Source organism: Zootoca vivipara, chromosome 14 (genome assembly GCF_963506605.1).
Source record: "Zootoca vivipara chromosome 14, rZooViv1.1, whole genome shotgun sequence".
In the NCBI taxonomy this organism is placed as follows: Eukaryota; Metazoa; Chordata; class Lepidosauria; order Squamata; family Lacertidae; genus Zootoca; species Zootoca vivipara.
Genome location: NC_083289.1, coordinates 19,905,137 through 19,924,317, shown reverse-complemented (window position 1 = coordinate 19,924,317; position 19,181 = coordinate 19,905,137). Strand labels below are relative to the sequence as shown.

General features: G+C 46.3%; 1 protein-coding gene across 1 annotated transcript in view; it reads left to right on the top strand.

Moving 5' to 3' along the window:
* The first annotated feature begins 7,448 nt into the window (after nt 1-7,448).
* AGBL1 (AGBL carboxypeptidase 1) overlaps nt 7,449-19,181 on the top strand; it is a 145,133-nt gene continuing 133,400 nt past the window's right edge. The window contains exon 1 of the mRNA XM_035131745.2: nt 7,449-7,643. Within this exon, the coding sequence (XP_034987636.2) occupies nt 7,593-7,643 (51 nt within the window). The 5' untranslated portion in view covers nt 7,449-7,592. The remainder of the gene's footprint in view (nt 7,644-19,181) is intronic.

Here is a 19,181-nt window from a genome sequence, read left to right as displayed (position 1 = left end):
TTAATTTCTCCAAGTCGAGATTCTTGCAGGGTGCGCTGAGTGCAGTATTTTTAGGAGAACTTGTTTTTAATATGTCATGCTGGTAGAGCAGATCAAAGCAACGGAAACATGGGAGATACAGGAGGCAGATAATGCGCAACCATCCTGTGAAAGGAAGACTTGATCCCCATTTCTGGGGGGGCGGAAGCAGATACTATGCTTTCATTGTAATCTGACATTGCATGTTCAGCACACATCTGCAAAACTGGCTATCTGAATAGTATGCCTGGCAAGCAGTCCAACTAAGGTGCTCTGCCTCGCTGTCTTTCTAAATATACACCTGGTCATGTGGAAGCTTTTTCATCCTGAGGGCCGCATTCCACTGTAGGCGATCTTCTAGGGACCACATGCCATTAGTGGGTGAAGTCAAAGCTAAAAGTGGGTGCAATGAATGCAACTCCCATCTTTGCACTGTTGGCAACGTAGCCATGCAAAAGTCAGAGCATAGCTGCCAAGTTATCCCTTTTTTAAAGGGATTTTCCCTTATGCTGAATAGGCTTCCTCGCGAGAAAAGGGAAAACTTGGCAGCTATGAGTCAGAGGTTTCTACACTTGCACTCATCTCTCTCCATACATCTCTCTAATGTTCTTAACATTATGATCGAAACAAACAAACAAACAAACAAATCATTCCAGTAGCACCTTAGAGACCAACTAAGTTTGTCATAGGTATGAGCTTTCGTGTACATGCACACTTCTTCAGATACACTGAAACAGAAGTCACCAGTGTGGTGTAGTGGTTAAGAGCGGTAGACTTGTAATCTGGGGAATCGGGTTCGCGTCTCCGCTCCTCCACATGCAGCTGCTGGGTGACCTTGGGCTAGTCACACTTCTCTGAAGTCTCTCAGCCCCACCCACCTCACAGAGTGTCTGTTGTGGGGGAGGAAGGGAAAAGGAGATTCTTAGCCGCTTTGAGACTCCTTTAGGTAGAGATAAAGCAGGATATCAAATCCAAACTCCTCCTCCTCTTCTTCTTCTACCAGACCCTTATGTATAGTCAGAAGGTGGGGAGGGGTATTACTCAGAAGGGTGGTGGGAATGGGTGATTGGCTGATAGGAGTGGTAAACCTGTTGACTGTTAATGACTGCAATTGGTCTTGCAGGAAAAAGCAAAGGGTGAGATGGCATAAGAAAGCTTTATCATGCATACCAACACGGCTACCTACCTGTAACTATTATTATCGAGGCACTTAGCTCAGCCCATCAATGGGGCTTTACAGAATAATATAAACAAAATACATGTCCTTGTTCCAGAGAGCTTACAATCTCTCTCTCTCTCTCTCTCTCTCTCTCTCTCTCTCTCTCTCTCTCTCTCTCTTCCTCCCTCCCTCTCTCTGTGTGTGCACCAGTACATTACTCCTGATTATGTATTTATCAAATGCCAGCTGCTAATTTAATTTAAATTTAATTTAATACATTTATATCCCTTGCAACATTTAAAACATCATTATAAAAAGCAAAGTAACTAGTTAAAAAACAATAGTTGAAATACATCAAAAGACATTTCAAGCCAGCAATTAAAATACAGTTTCCCCAATAGCACCCCAGTGATCAGCATCATCTGTACCTTAATTTTGTAAGGTGTGTCTGAATAGGAAGGTCTTATCCTGCTGGTGGAGGGATAGCAAACAGGGAGCCAATCTAACCCTCTTGGGAGGGAATTTTGCAAGATGGGAGCAGCCACAGAGAAAGTGCTCTCTCGTGTCACCATCAATCATGCTTCTGTTGTTGAAGGGACTGAGGGTAGGTGCTCACCTGAGGTTCTTAGCACCTGGGCAGGTTTACACAGGGAGTCTGGGCCCAAGCCAGATAGTGCTCTATAGGTCATAACCAGCACTGTGAATTCTGCCTGCTATATCTGGGAGCCACCTTGCTTTGTTAAGTTTCCCACTGAGTTCTGGGGGATCTGATGTCGTGTCACTTCTGGACACTGTGGGAATTCAAAATGGTGGGCATCTTCTGGGACTCAGCCACTGTTGCCAGGTAGGCCGGGTGGCTCTTGGCACTTGGAGGCACCTTGTCAGAGACCTTCTCAAACCTGGGGATTGCCCTCAGCCTTAGTTGTTGTTTTTCTAACTGACTTGTAATCACTCAAAGCTTATTCATCAAGCATAATTGTCTAGAGCAGGGGTGTCAAACTCAAATTCATCGGGGGCCGCATCAGCAGTTTGGTCACCCTCAAAGGGCCGGTTGTATCTGTAGGACTATGTGTCCACTCTTTATTATCATAAATTATTGTCACTGCATTCAATTATTACTGTTTTTTGTAATAATGTAAGTAATAACTAGCTCTGAAAGCAGAAACATAGTCAGAATAATGGCAAGTAGATATTCAAATGTACAATTATTGTACAATTTATTGAAAAATGATTTTTGGTAACTGCACTGGGTGGTGGAGGCTCGCTAGGGTTTCATGCAGGACCTTTGCAGAGCTACTACCGGTAGTACCTGGAGATGCTGGGGTCCTTCTGCATGCAGGACAGATGTTCTGCCAGTGAGCCACCACCCTTCACCAAAGGGACTGGCTGAGGTTGACGCACTGGAGCTGCTCTCCTGGTTCCAGGGTTTAAGGGCCAGAAGTATAAAGCAGCATCCTATGTTTCTGAGGAGAGGGAGAAGGAGGGGAGGGGAGGGGAGGGAGGAAGGGAGGAAGGAAGGAAGGAAGGAAGGAAGAAAAGAGGGAGTGGGAGGAAGAGAGGAAGGAAGGAAAGAGGGGAGAGAAAGAAGAGTAGGAAATAAGGAAGGGAATAAAGAAGGAAAGAAAAAGAAAGAGGGAGAGAAGACTGAAAGGGAGAAAGAAGGAAGGAAGTAGAGGGAAAGAAAGAATAAGAATGAGGGAGAGGAAGAAAGATGGGAAGGACGGAAGGAAGAAAGGAAGTAAGGAAGAAAGAAAGAAAACAAGAAAAGAGGGAGCAGGAGGGAGAGAGGAAGGAAAGAGGTGAGAGAAAGAAGAGTAGGAAAGAAGGAATAAAGAAGGAAAGAAAAAGAAAGAGGGAGAGAAGACAGAGATAAGGAAGGAAGGAGAGGGAAAGAAAGAATAAGAACGAGAGAGAGGAAGAAAGAAAGGGAAGGGGGGGGGTCGCTGCCTTGTTTCAGCGCCAGAAAAGAGCGCGAAGGGACCCAGGGGCAAAAAGCATTTCCCGTGCAGCGTGAGGCAGCGGGTGTCCGTTTTAGGAGAAGTGCGTAAAGCCTCAGAGTTGCGCATTCGTGAGGCTGAGCCGCTGCTGAGCTCACGTTCATGAGGCTGAGCCGCGGCAGGAGGAGGAGGTGAGGCAAGAGGAGGCGGAGACGGAGGCTTGCCGGGTCGGTGCCCGGCAGCGCCGTGCAGAGAGTCCCGAGCCTCTGGGACGCAGCAGTGCTCTGTAGCACTTTGAATCCTCCTCCTCCTCCACACGGCGCTGCTGGGTGCTTTGTCTGTGCTTCAGCAGCAGCAGCAGCCGTTTCCAGGCGCCGAGCCGTGGCAGGAGGAGGAGGATTCAAAGTGCTACAGAGCACTGCTGCGTCGCAGAGGCTCGGGACTCTCCGTGCAGCGCTGCCGAGCGCTGACCCGGCAAGCTGCCTCCTCCTTCTCCTGCTGCGGCTCGGGGCGCTCCACGCAGTGCAGCTCTGGCCGCCTTTCTAAACCCCCCCGGCCCCAGCTGTTTGTTGGCGTTTTGTCGGCACAGCGCTTCAGCAGCAAGGTCCCGCTGCTGGGTCCCGCTGGCTGGGGCGCTTGGCGGGCCACATTACGAGGTCTGGCGGGCCGGATTTGGCCCCCGGGCCTTGTGTTTGACACCCGTGGTCTAGAGGAAGGCTAAAATAAAAAAAGGGGGGGGAGAGAAAAAGCATTGATCGGGGTTCTTACATAGCCAGGCTTGGAAATAAGTCACTTGGGTGCTCTCAGAACAAAGGCTTCGAGAACAAAGCGGAGAACAAAGGAGGATGGAAATACTCCTCAGGATGTAAAGTCTGTTATCAATCGTGTTACGGCAGGATAGAAATGGTGGGAAATGTTGAAGCGCCCAACGGTGGTTTATTAAGGAAATATCTTCTGATTGCCCTGTTTCCGTATCTGACTATGTGAAAGGCTGAGTGTAAGCTGTGATTCTGCAGGAGTGCAGGGAAAGCACACAATGTGGAACAGGGCACAACGTCCAGCTTCCAAAAAAAATCTCAGCTTTTGTTTTGTTGCTGGATCAGGCTAGCATCCTGTTCTCATAGTGGCCAACCAGAGGCCTGAGCGTGCTTCTTTTTACCTTTGCAACCCTAAGGAAACTGACAGTTGGCATGGAGTTCTACCTGACAGGGAGTGAGGACTGCAGCCCCCAAACTCCGAGCGTCCTCTGGTATGCACAGCTCTGCTGCATTTCCCTTCTTCTCCAGTGTGCTTCACTGACATACAGTGGAACCTCGGTTTATGAACACCTCGCTTTACGAATTTTCGGTTTACGAACGCCGCGGACCCATCTGGAACGGATTAATTCACTTTCCATTACTTTCAATGGGAAAGTTCGCTTCAGTTTATGAACGCTTCAGTTTATGAACAGACTTCCAGAACCAATTACACCCATGCTTCGGGTTAAGTACGCTTCAGGTTGAGTACTCTGCGGACCTGTCTGGAACGGATTAATCCACTTTCCATTACTTTCAATGGGAAAGTTCGCTTCAGTTTATGAATGCTTCAGTTTATGAACAGACTTCCGGAACCAATTGTGTTCATAAACCGAGGTACCACTGTATATCAAATGATATATGCACACTAATCTTCTAGCATAACACAGCAAGAAGCATGAGACATCGTAGAGCTAATCTACGTATTTATTTACACACTATGTACAGACAAAGGAATCATGGCGTCTTCTCTCTCCAGCTCTGAGAGAGGAACAGGAAACAAGTAAAAGCAAAAGTACAGTACAGTAGTACATACAGCAGAATAGATACTAAGACTGTCTTCCATTCCCACACTTTCCCCAGACAGGCATGTGATTTACACCAATCTCATCTGCAGCATTGGAGGCATGAAATACTAACATTAAGGTCCCTGCAGCTGCTCATTCTCTGGCCCACGAGTAGCCCATATGATGATCTCCAGAGGTTTGTTGGACACCAACTCCCATCACCCCTGACCATCGGCCATGCTGTCTGGAGCTGATTGGCTAACTTTGCTCTGACTGGAGCCACAGTGGTCTTTCTTTCATCCTGGTGCTCTTTGTAGAAGTTTGTGTGTGTTGGTGTTTGGTCTTGGCTGTGGAGGGCAGAGGATCCACCCACTCACTTCTGCACACCAGAGCAACAAGGGATGTAGGTGGCACTGTGGTCTAAACCACTGAGTCTCTTGGGCTTGCCGATCGGAAGGTCGCCGGTTCGAATCCGCTCGACGGTGGTGAGTTCCCATTGCTCTGTCCCAGCTTCTGCCAACCTAGCAGTTCAAAAGCACACCAGTGCAAATAGATAAACAGGTACCACTGCCACGGGAAGGTAAATGGCGTTTCCGTGTGCTCTGGTTTCCGTCACAGTGTCCCGTTGTGCCAGAAGCAGTTTTGTCATACTGACCACATGACTGGAAAGCTGCCTCCAGACAAATGCCAGCTCCCTCGGCCTAAAGTGAGATGAGAGCCACACCCCATAGTTGCCTTCGACTGGACTTAACCATCCAGGGTTCCTTTTCATTTTACCTTACCAGAGGAACATAGGAGGTCTTCTCCATCCAAGCACTGGCCATTGCCGGTTCTGCTTAGCTTCAGCATGGTTGGTGGATCACAGATTGTGCTGAAATCTTGGAAAACCAGAATGGTGGCTGTCTAAAGTGTTCTGTGGCTGGGGGATAGGACTTTGCCTGCTACATAGCTGTTGTGTTCTGGTCCTGCGAAGGCAGTAAGGTGGAAAAGTTTTTGCAGCACCATGGAGAACTCCTAGTGAGCAACTTGCTCTATCAAGGATTAAAAGTGGCCTGGGGCACTTTGAGCTTCTGTCTTCCACCCACTTCTTGTAGGATCTGCCCCCTTTGGAGTTTCTTAAAGGGCCAAATGTCTGGCTTGAAGTCTAGGTAAGGGTTTTGTCTCAGATTGGTACCTTCATCTCTCCTGTGTCTATTGTTTAGTTAAGCCTTCCTCACCCATTTTTCCATTTCTCCCACTGCATAACTTTAGAAAGTAAGTTTGATGGGACAGATAATTCACTTTTCTACCTGGCTCTCTCTCCAGGCCCTTTCCTATATAGGTTCATTAAGGATTCTTGTTATGCTCTCTTTATTTCTCAAGTATGTTGGCTGAACATGCACTTTGCTGAATGATGTGTTCTCTGCCCCTGACACCACCAGGTGGATCCTCATGCAATTTCCCGCTTTCCCCCTGTCTCTGGGCAGTTCTGAATACATAGGTGCTCATATATTTTAGCTTAGCATAGAAAGCTGCCTTATACCCAGTCTGTAGCTCAGGGGTGTAGCTCAACAGTAGACCACCTGCTTTGCATGTAAAATGTCCCGCACTCAATCCTTGGAAGCTCCAGGTAGGGCTGGGGGAGAACCCTGTCTGAATTCCCATAGAGCCATTGCCAGCCAGTGTGGACAAAACTGAGTTAGATGGACCAGTGGAGTAAGGCAGCTTCCTAAGTCAGACCATCTAACTCAGTCTTGCCTGCACTGACTGACAGCAGCTGTCTGGTGGTTTCAGACCAGAGTCTTTTCCATCCTTGCCTGGAGATCCTGGAGATTTTTGCATGCACAGAAAAGATTCATAATATAACAAAGTTCAAAGCTGTACTAAAATAGATCCACCATTTGGACCTGACAGCTCAGGTTTGAATGATTGCTGGGAGCCCCCCAAGCTCTCTCTTCTCAGCCCCTGACCAGCCTACTGACTTGCCTTGATTATTGATTAAAATCCCTCTACACACCTAGGCCAGTTCATGTACTGCATACAAGATAGGCTGCAGCTTACAAACAGCTTTCTTTCTTTTTTTTTAAAGCAAGTGAAGAGCTCTGGTTTACTAAGCCTGCAGGACTCCTCTGCTTGCCAATGTCTAGGGCCCTGTCAATCTCCATGTGTCTCCAATTTCACTAGGACAGAAGCAGTAGGAGCAGACTGGCCTCTGAGGGCTCTCTGGAACTGATCAGCAGGTCAGCTGAGAATGTCTGACAGGCAGGCAGCCTCGATCGCCCTCCCCTTCTTCTCCGCAGGCTTTGCCCAGAGGATCTGAGGTTCTCCTCTCTTTGCCTTTTCCTCCTCCTGCTGCCATCACCACCCACCCTGCACGCCTCCGGCTGTGCACCCAACACCCGGACCTTTCACAGAGCACTTTGCTTAATCCCTCAGATTCTTTATATAGGAATTAATCTCTCCGTCACAGTGGGAGACCACTACAGGGACAGGAGACCAGGGGGCGGGCTGTGTGTATGTGAAGGGAGAGTGTGAGTGCCTGTGTGTACATTTGTCTCTTGCGTGGAGGTCTAGAGTTGCATTGCTCTGGTTTTTTACTTTCTCCTGCTCTGGAGTTTAGCTGCTCTCTCTGAATCAGGCCAAGCAACTGTTGGAATTGCATGCACCGCTAGCACTTAGAGAGTGAGCATAGAGCAGCATGGCTGAGCAAGAAGTTAGTGGCTTGCAAGTTCTTCTCTCTACGCTTCAGGTAAGAGGACTTCAAAGTAGCTGGAATGGGGAGACCCCTGTTGGTTCTGTCTTATTCTCTCCCCTCCCTCCTACCTCCCTCCTGTCTCAAGGTCAGCCTTAAGAATTGAATGGATGTACCGGCTTTGATATTTAACACCTCCCCGCTGTCCAAAATCAGATTGGGCGCATGGAATGAGACTGTGAGCACTGAACCAGGAAGTCTCACCCATGCCATGAACTTATCAGGTGGCCAGCTTAGCCAAACGTCTGTTTCTCAGCCTTCTGTCTGCAACACAGAAAGAATAATACAGTACTGACCAAATTCGCAATGTACATAGTGTGCCTTTTGTACATTTAGATGCTGTGTAAATATCAGGTAACAGCTTGTTTACACTGAAATCTTTTCTTGCAGCAGCCCTAGCTGTTTTAAGTCTGCTGCAAGTTTGGGATTTGTTTTGGGTTCCAGAACAGAAAAACAAATGATTCTTACCCCCAGTTTATGCATTCAGGTCTAGCATCCCATTTTTTTTTGTTTTGTTTTAAAAAGCAAGTGCTAGAAACCAGGCTTGGGTTTGTAGCTGCATAGAATGGATGCTGCTGTTGTTATTTACTCCGGACACCTGAAGCCTAAGAATGATTTCTGTATATGTCAGAACCTTTCAACAGAATTTTATTAAAAACAATCTCTCCTATGTTGGTGAAAGCCCAAAGAGAGGTTGAACCTTCCAACCTGCAAACAGAAAAGTGGATTGTTGCAGTTTGGGAATTAAGGATCGTGCTGATTATGCTATCATTGTTGTCATCTTGGATGTGACACCGTCCAGCAGCTGCTATGGAGGGAGAGGAGCATCCTAGTTTGCACTAATGGAGATGTAGCATGTCTGTCATTAAGGCAAGAGCATGATGGCAGTAAATAGAAAGGTGATGGAAATGGCAGGGTCCCTAGTGGCGCGCTCTCTCTCTCTCTCTCTCTCCTCTCTGAACCTCAGGTCCCAGGGGACAAATGCACACCCCAGGAGCAGGGAGGCCTTATTTCAAATTCTCACTCAACCATGATGGATATTTGATAATTTTGTTCCTTCACAGGGCTGTCCTACCTGACAGGGCTGTTTTGATAGTGGAACAGGAGTGGGCAAACTTTGCCCACTACCCTGAGCCACATGGAAGAAGGTCAGAATGAAAAGGCGATAAAGAAAATGAAAAACTACGATTGCTACTTCACTGGCTTTCCCCCATTAATTAAAACCCGCTACATAATTAAAAAGAAAATTGGAGTCAGGAAGCAAAGCCATTTAATTTCTAGAACTTTTTCACGGAAAATTTCATTCCTTGGTGCAATTAAAAAAATGTCTCTATTCAAAGACAGGCAGAAGCAATTAAATGGTGGTGTGTTGTGCCATGTGTTGTGGAAGTGCATATGACAAGTAAAAAAAGACTTAGTGGCTTCAAAGTAGAACTACTTAGACTACAGATGTCTTGGTGTGGCAGACGTTTATCTCCGGACTGTTCCTTGTGTAAAATTCATGAGCTCCGTCAATTTGCAGAATTCGTTTCCCCCCTGCAAAATGCAGATCAAATTGAAGACTCTTCCCTTGTATTTCATGTAAGAGTGTGCAAAAAAGGTTTATCATTATCATTATTATCATACCTAAAAATCTGTTCATCCCATGTTTCTTCACTGAAATTCCATTTTTTCCATGCTTTCTGTATTGGCTAATTTTTCATGTTGGTACTCACAATCACATTGCTTTTTTTAAATAATAATCTTGGGTCATCCCCTGTGGAGGTAGTGTAGAGAACATCAGCACCTGCTTTTGGCTGAAATCCTGTACTACCTTTCCAACTGCCCCCCCAACATCCCAGTGCAGACCATTTGTGATGTTGGGTGGTGGCTAGGGAAAAAATGTTCCATTCTCTCTCTCTCTCTCTCTCTCTCTCTCTCTCTCTCTCTCTCTCTCTCTCTCTCTCTCTCTCTCTCTCTCTCTCTCTCTGTGTGTGTGTGTGTGTGTGTGTGTGGCAGTTACAATCCCCCCACAAAATGTCCCAGAGCAAGTCTGCAGTGTTCATGGAGTGGGGAATATAAATGATGGTAATATCTTCTCGGCCACTACCTGAGATAGGTATGTAACCCCGACCATAGTCTGAATGGACACAGAAAGAGTCCCATTCATGCCCATTCTGTCCTCTCTGTGTTAATTCCAGATAAATGCAAATTTTTCCATTTGTCCTGAAATGAGTCTTTACTTTCATGCATCACCTGAAGTTCAGCATTCAGACCCAACACTCAGTTGATCGAATCAGCGAAATAAAGCAGTGCCACCTTAACCTAGAATATACTGCTTCTTGCTGCATGGGCTTTTATTCATTGCATGCTTGAGTGTCCTTCATCCCCAATACTCCTTGCATGTGGAAAACAAGCACTTCAAGGAAAATAGTTCAACTTAGTTGTTTTTTTAAAAGTTTTGTTTCCCAGAGTTCAAAATCAGGGAGTATTCAAAAGTGTTTGACCCTAAACTAGTCATTCACACCCTTTTACTCAGAGGGGCCATTCTGCTATGCTACGTGAAAACTCATGCACCTGCTAGTGCAAGAGCCCCGGTGTTTGCAGACACAGAACTTTGAATTCAGCCCACTAAGTTTTAAATAAAATGCAAGAAACATTGAGGCTAGATTTTTGTTTTTTTAAAAAAACATAACTTGTAATTCCACAGCATGTCAGAAGGGAAAGATAAAACCCCACTGTGTTAAAACAGATATAAGATCTGATGAGCCTCCAATATCTTTCCAAAGCTCAGGATGACAGGATGCCCTATTCATTGGCAGTGGATGCCAACACTATATGAGGCATCCTGGATTTAGTCCCAGCACTCAGAATGGCACACATGTTTGCTGAGGCCACAAGCTCTGGGTTTTGGATTGTGCTCATTTAGAGCTGGCACCCTCTGGGACGGCTGGCAGGTACCTGCGTGACCTGCGTCCCAGTATGCTGGACAGCAAACTTGACAGCAGGCTACAGTTCAAAAGGAAAGAGGTGAAAATCATGTGTTGATGGAGGATGTGTGGATTCTTCTCTGCACAAGACAGGAGCCTAGAAGGGAGCAGACACAAGAGCCTCCCTTAGACATCATGAATTGCCCTCCTCCTCTTTCCCAGCCCTTGCCTTGCAGATGACAGATTGAGATATTGCTATATGCTGTGGTCAAGGGGGAAATCCTTTGCCTTGATACCCTATGCAAAGATGTTTGGTATTGACTGAGGCTGCAATCCTACACATACTTATCTGGGAGTAAAGGTAAAGGTAAAGGGACCCCTGACCATTAGGTCCAGTCACGGACGACTCTGGGGTTGTGGTGCTCATCTCGCTTTACTGGCCGAGGGAACCCGCGTACAGCTTCCGGGGTCATGTGGCCAGCATGACTAAGCTGCTTCTGGCGAACCAGAGCAGTGCACGGAAACGCCGTTTACCTTCCCGCCAGAGCGGTACCTATTTATCTACTTGCACTTTGATGTGCTTTTGAACTGCTAGGTTGACAGGAGCAGGGACTGAGCAATTGGAGCCCACCCCATCGCGGGGATTCGAACCGCCGACCTTCTGATTGGCAAGCCCTAGGCTCAGTGGTTTAACCCACAGCGCCACCCGCGTCCTGTACCTGGGAGAAGGGATGGGCAAATGTCAATTCTGTTTCCCTTCCACCTTTCCAATCTTAAATTCTCTGAGTAACTAACAACAGCTGTATCTGCTATGACTGTTTTAGCAAACTTCTCCTCTTTAGGAGAATGGTGGGCAGGCCGATGGGATGGCCTGCCCAGGGCGTCGGCCTGCCCACCATTCTCCTAAAGAGGAGAAGTTTGCTAAAACAGTCATAGCAGATACAGCTGTTGTTAGTTACTCAGAGAAGGTTTGGGAACCTTCAAGCTTCCAAGACGTCCAAAGTTTAACCTCAGAGGATGCTGAGCCATGGTTAAATGCCATGAAGGCTGAACTTGATTCCTTAGGGAGGAACAAGACATGGGAAGTAGTTCCAGGCCTGCCCAGGCCACAAAAGGTTTACAAAGTTCAGTTCTTGCAAAAGTTTTTCAGTGTTAATTTTATGCATTTTTTAAAAATCACCACGGTATTTAACAATAATATCTTATGACCTTTAGAGGAGAAATTGTGAATTGTAGAATTTTAAATACCCATCATCCTTGGCTTCACTCAATTTTGTTTATAACACTCTTCCATTTTCTTCTAGTTATGAGGGTGGGGGTGGGGAGGGGCCTTATAAGTGGCCTTTTTTTATCTAAATCTGGCCCTGCTGATACTGGTCACTGATTGCATTACCTGGCCAATGTGACCATTCTTTAGAGATGGTAAATCCTTAGTTCTTGAATCCAGGTCACAGACATACCCTATTGATACATTAAAATTTTGGGAGATACGGAGAGGAGGTGTTTATACGCCAGTCAAACTGAAAAATGGTACAGTCCCGGAAAAAGCTTTACCACTTGATTCTGTTGTTCACCTGTGCCCCTTAAAGGAGCAGCAACACGAATAAGCTTCCCATGGATTCAGTGGGTGCCACTGCCAGAAAACCAAATGACAATTCATCACTGCTTGATCACAAGCTAAACACAGTGACTTTAATCTTCAAGCTCCGTGTGGAATTTGGCAACCCAGAAGACTTCAAAGGACTCCACATCAAAGCAGGGATTCTGAATGGAGTCAAAGAGCACCCAGCTCAATCACAGCTGGACGAATTGGTTTAGAGAGGCAAGGGCTCCCTCAACCCAATAGATCACAGAGTGACAGGTGCTTGGTGGCAGCAGAATATACTTCATTGGTCCAAATATAAGCCACCCCTAAAATAAGATCTCCTTGAAAGGGGAAAAAATACTGTAAATCTCTGGCACCATCCAGTGTTTTTTACAATCTAAAAAATTACACGCTACCTCTTGCCTTGTCTCATAGTGAACAATTCACTGGGCAACCAGCACCACCTGTTGAGAAGGGTGTAAAATATCCTTTTACAGAAACTACTGAAGTTTACTGAAGTTCTGTGGGGTTCCCAAGGTCTTAGCTTAAATTTCAGCTCTACCTATAGCAGCATGATGACCGCGCTCTCAGGTTTTATACAAGCCAGATCTGGGAGGAAAGTGTGGCCCATCTGCAGACCAATAAGGTATTTACGTTCTCTGTAACAAAGAACAAAGCTCAACCCAATAAGCAGCCAGATAATTAAGGTGGCCACTTAGGCATCACCAAGAAAGGGGAGACAGATTTGCATGCAAGTTGCATTTTTTCTCAGGAATACCCGGGGATTAAGCCTGAGATCTTCTGCATGCAAAGCCCATGAGTTATGGTCCTTACCCACTATCTTCCCTCTCTCCCTGCACATACATTTTCTCCTACAGAATGAAGGGTGGGATAGAAACCAAATAAGTAGTTTCCCCTTGGCTGCAAGCAAACTAATTTGAGCTTGGCCCTGCTAAAAGGCCAGTCTGAGAGCCAGGGTGCTTGCCAGGTTCCACGCCCCCAGGCTGCATTCTCATCATGTTCAGCTAGGAGACAAAAGAATTCTCCGCTTCCCTCATCGGAAGAGCTTGCCTCATGGAGAGGCTATGCGCACCTGTCCACAGTGAGGCTTTCTGGTGGGCTCTGGAATGGGCTAATGGGACCAAAAACACCATCCTGCATGCCGGAGAGGGGTGTATTTGCTAGAAAAGGGAATGGGGAGTCTGTGTGCTTCCAGGCATAGTTGGGTCACGCAGTTGCTCTTGAAAAATTATGCTCTGTGAATTTTGATGCCAAATATTTTATTTATCTATTACAGTTTTTAACCCCACCCCCTTTTCAGGGTACACGGACCTCGCTACCTAAAAACTTGCCAGTAACTGATATTAGACGTCTGATGATATTTGATTTCCAAATATTGTCTGTATTTGATAGCTGACATGCAGCAGTTCATTAGCTTGTAAGTTGGCATTAGCTTGTAAGTTGGGGCTGAAAAAGGTGGGGTGTTTTAAGACCCCACTGTTGTAAAATAGCTCCCTTTCAGATACTTTTGGCACACACACGCTCATTTGTTTTAACCTCCCTTGGGCTCCCGTGCTGTTGAGTTTGCTCAAGGGTGTCATCACACAGCCCAATAGGATTGTGACATCATCCCACCTACTGTATGATCCCTGATTGAGTGGCAGTCCCCATGTGACTAACCCAGGAAGCACGGCCTTTGCTCTCAGTTGCGGTGCTGGCCCACAAGAGTGCTGGCCTCCCACAAAAGCCGGAAACACAAGAACATAAGAACAGCTGCCTAAATCAGGCCAATGGGCCCAGCTAGTCCTACCCAGCTAGCAGGATCTGAACATAAGTGCACTCCCCACTTCATGGTTTCCAGCAACTGGCATTTGGAAGCACTGTTGCCTTCAGCTGTGGACACAGGGCATAGCTAGTGTTGCTAGTAGCTTTATATGCCAAGGATTCATCTACTCTTTCAAAGCCATCTAAGTCGGTGGCCATCTCTGCCTCCCGTGGGAGCGAATTGCATAGTTTAACTATTTCCATTTCCTGCCTTCATCTACCCCATTTCCCTACCTGAAGCACGTCACTCCACTCTGATGAATGCCAGGACTGGCCCCCTTTCAATTCCTATAGGTGCCCCCACCCCCAGTAAGGTCATCCCATAGCAGCATTGCCAGATCTGATTCACTATGTGGCACTGTCTCAAGATGCTGGGGCTGGGGTGGGAATGTGGATTTTATATTCAAAACAGCCCAATGTGTTGTGAGCCTGGGCTGAAGAGCCCCTTTTCCAGCCCTCACCCTGCCTCCCGCCCCCAGCCCATTGGTCTGCTGGGATGGGGGCGGGGCAATGGCCACCCTGAAGCCAAGGTGGGTGGCACCCTGATCCCAGGAAACCCCGTGCTGGGTCGCAAACCCTGCCCACCTCTTGGAAGGGGTGAGTGGTAATTGTTGAAAGGCCTTACGCAGTTAAATTGAAAAACAGCTTGAACAGATCTGCTATCTATATCGCTGCTGCACATGTTCAGTATCCTTCAATATCACAAAAATACCCACCCCCTTATTGATAGTTTATTATATCTGAAAGACTCTTCCTTGTTTACTTTTGCATTGTTCATCATGGTTTGAACTAAATCAGTAATGTGTGTTATTTTATAAATATTTTTTTATGCTTTAACATTAATATGTTTTTATTTTATCCTGATTGCTAATTTTACTAATTGCAAATCTCAAACATTGAGTAGCGATTTTTATTTGCAAATTCTGTTTCCTGGTTTCCGTTTTATTATTTTGCTTTGTGCTGCTGTGGTCTAAGGACCTGTGCAATAAAAGTTATTCAGTGTCCTTTACACATTGATTTGTAACTGTATGGAATATATATTTTGCAGAAATCTCTGTAGGGCATTTTTTCAATTTCACTTGGCCGAAACATGTTGGGCTGTTCTGAAAATACCCCCCCCCCAATCTTGAGATATGTTTTCTTTGTTTTGGGATGCTGTCAGGGTTTTCGTTTGTTTGTTTTGTGTTGGATGTTTCATTTTAGATTTGTTTTGCAATTCTATGTAGCATTGTGCAGTGCTCCCCCCCCCTTGAAAAAATGCTTAGAGGTACTCTCATTTTCCTACTCATATTGAAATACTGCCCCTCGATGAGGCCAAACCTGGATTCACAAAATGTTTAGGGGTATGCGTACCCCTGCGTTCCCCCCCCCCCCCAGAAAAAAAGCAATGGCATTGTGACATCATTCCATCCATAACACAATTGCTGATTGGCTGGGATTATCCCTGTAACTAATTGCAGAAAAGGATAAATAGTGGCCATGGAGTGAAAGGGCAGAGAAGCAGGAACATGCCAAACATGATTGGAAAAAAGTGCATATTTATATAGTAATTTAAGTGACTGTTTGGATATACTTCAGACCTGCTAAAATGAATGAATTCAAAGTCATAGCTGAAAAGAAGGAATATTTAATGCCACCTTTGACAGCCCTTGCAGCTGGAAGCATCAGGTAGCCATGGCCTCTTACAAAAGATGAAGTTGCAATTGTTCTGCTTTGCACTGATCTACCTGGAAGCAGGAGTGGTGGCAGTAGAGAAATAGTGGGAAGAACAGATGCTTCTGTGTTGGCATCTGAACTACCCACCTGTCTGCAGCACAGATGGACAGAAGGACGCCAGCAGGGAAGGGAAGGTTGGTACATTTGACCTTCTCCTGCGATTAAAATGCTGAATGGCTGAAGTCATTGGAAGCTGAGCGAGCGGAGCTGCTTTTCTGTGTGCTTCATCCTTCCAGGAATAAATTGCTACTCTGGAAACAAATGGGCCAGATATGTATATGTGTACATGAAGATCAGGACCAGTTTATACAATCAAAGGGTTGATTCCAGTAGAAAAGACTTTCCTGGGCATTCCAGATTGCAGGTGGCGTGTATGCCGTATGTGTAACTGCTAGGGGTGTGGGGTGGGGTTTTAGATTAGGTTCTGTTCACATTTAAAGGAAACCGAACCCCATTCAAGCTTTCCAAAACAATACGTAAGCCAGAACAGTGCCGTATTTTGAAATTTCATCAGATTTTGCAATGCAGCTGTCCTGCCAAGTAATGTATACAAAAATGCATATACCAGGGCCATTGATCAGGATGAATACGATATTGGCAACCTCTGCTTTGGGATATACAGTCTTTGGGATATACAGTATGCCGTATGTGTACCGTAACTGCTAGGGGTGTGGGTGGGGTTTTAGATTAGATTCTGTTCACATTTAAAGGAAACCGAATCCCATTCAAGCTTTCCAAAACAATACGTGAGCCAGAACAGTGCCGCATTTTGAAATTTCATCAGATTTTGCAATGCAGCTGTCCTGCCAAGTAATGTATACAAAAATGCATATACCAGGGCCATTGGTCAGGATGAATACGACATTGGCAACCTCTGCTTTCGAATATACAGTCATACCTCGGTTTAAGTACGCCTCGGTTTGAGTATTTTCAGGTTAAGTACTCCGCGGACCCGTCTGGAATGGATTAATCCATTTTCCATTACTTTCAATGGGAAAGTTCGCTTCAGGTTAAGTACGCTTCAGTTTAAGTACTCCACGGGCCGTCTGGAATGGATTAATCCATTTTCCATTACTTTCAATGGGAAAGTTCACTTCAGGTTACGTATGCTTCAGGTTAAGTACAGATTTCCGGAACCAATTGTGTTTGTAAACCGAGGTACCACTGTAATACTTGCTGTGCCCAGGTGTAGATGGGAGAGGATGGGCTATAGCAGGCATGTCCAACTGGTCAATCACAATCTACCGGTTGATCACGGGGCATCCCTGGTCGATCCTGGTTGGGTCTTCCTCCCCGCAAAAAGCTCAACAACTTTGGTCAATCCGATGGGTAGATCACTGCCAGGTTTTTTTTTATAGTGGGAGTAGATTGCACTCTCTTGGGAGTTGGACATCCCTGAGCTATAGGAACAGTTGCAAGGAAGAGGAAATGAGCCTATTAGGACTTGGGGAGGAGGGTTTCCAATTGTGGAAATTTGCCCAAGGACCCCTCTCTTCAAAACACCCTGGGATTTGCAGTGAGAGCATTAAAGCATGCATCATCCCCTCCAATGCTATTTTTCTAGAAAAAGAGGTGCCGGAACTCACCATGTATGCCTCCTTCTTTCTCTTAGAATGGCAATGGCACCCACCTGAGAGGTGCTGGAGCTGAGTTACATCGAGTTCCCCCTGGAAAAAAGCCCGGATCCCCTCTCCCCCAGATGCATCCACCTGCATCCACACATGCGCACGCAAGCTTCAACAGCGACATTATTCTGGTGATGCTATGGACTGGCCCTACGGGAGACAGAGAAAGAAATTAGATATTGTAGTTCGCTCTGCATTCCACGTGGGTAAGCAGCAGGGGAGTTAAGAGGGGAGAGGCAAAGTTCAAGTGAGTTAATAAGAGATGCATGCAGCCAGGCCCAATCTTGTACAGCACAAGCTCCGCTCGCCCTTCGCTCCTAATCTATTTCCTAAATGTGCTTCCACTTCACATCCGCCGCTGTGACTCTTTCCCTGGGTAAAAAAGAAGTAAAGAAGGATGTTTCAGAGGGGATGGCTGAAGTCAGATAGATCCCTCATCTTATCAGAATTGTGTCTGGAGCACCACTTTGCTGGGTAAGGCTCTCTAATTTTACGCATAAGCAGGAAAAGGAGCGTAATGAGAAAAAGAGAGAGGTATCTTAAATTGCAGTGCCCTCTCTCTTGTTATCCCCAAAGAAAAATTCATGGCCTCGTCATAAAAGCTCTCATCATATTTTCAATCCCCCCCCCCAAATTCCCTGTTGGTATTGAGATCTACAAAGGAGGGCTTTCTGGTCCGCAGCACTTTAGAAAATGAGCAAAGAGGCAACAGCATCCTCCTCCAATTTGGTACCCTCCAGAAGTTTTAGAATACAGCTTCTTGCTGCTCTAGCAGTGGTGGGAAACATCAGATGGGGGAGGGGGGAGAGAAGAAAGCGGCCCTCCTGACCTCCCTATGTGGCCCCCAGGTCATACCCCTCACAAGCCTTGCTCCTGCTTCTGACTGGCTGGACTGACTTCTGAAGTTCTGGCAGCAGTGATGTCAGTCTTCCAAGCAGAGGTGTGCAGCTTCAATGGCCGGCAGCTCCTCCTCCACCTCCTCCTGGAGTTGCCACTGTCAGGATGCAAGAGGATGCTTCTACCCTCCTTTCCCTCTGCAGCAGCTGGAGGAGGGGAAGGAGCTGGCCACTGGAGCCATGCTCGGCTCTGCACTTGGCTCAGTGCTCAGCCCCCTCCCAAAAGATACTGAGGGGCCCCAAAACAGTTTGGCTCCCAGGAGCTGGTGCTCCCACTTCCAAGCCCATGGTCTAAAACTGAAATAACATTTGGTACTATCGCAACTTATGTGTAATTGACTTGTGCCACTTCAATGATATTTTTTATTTATTTAGAGCATGGGTAGACAAACTAAAGCCCCGGGGCCGGATCTGGCCCAATCGCCTTCTCAATCTGGCTCATGGATGGTCAGCGTGTTTTTACATGAGTAGAATGTGTGCTTTTATTTAAAATGCATCTCTGGGTTATTTGTGGGGCCTGCCTGATGTTTCTACATGAGTAGAATGTGTGCTTTTATTTAAAATGCATCTCTGGGTTATTTGCGGGGCCTGCCTGCTGTTTCTACATGAGTAGAATGTGTGTTTTTATTTAAAATGCACCTCTGGGTTATTTGCAGGGCCTGCCTGATGTTTCTACATGAGTAGAATGTGTGCTTTTATTTAAAATGCATCTCTGGGTTATTTGTGGGGCATAGGAATTTGTTCATTTCCCCCCAAAAAAAACATAGTCCGGCCCCCCACAAGGTCTGAGGAACAGTGGACCAGCCCTCTGCTGAAAAAGTTTGCTGACCCCTGATTTAGAGCATTTGTACCCCACTGTTCAGCCAAAAAAGGCTTCCAGAGCGGCTTACATTAAATCAAGACACCTGCAAGTACCTGCAGGCTTACATTCGTATCAGCCAATCAATAAAATGAACAACACACAAGGAAAACAGGGGACA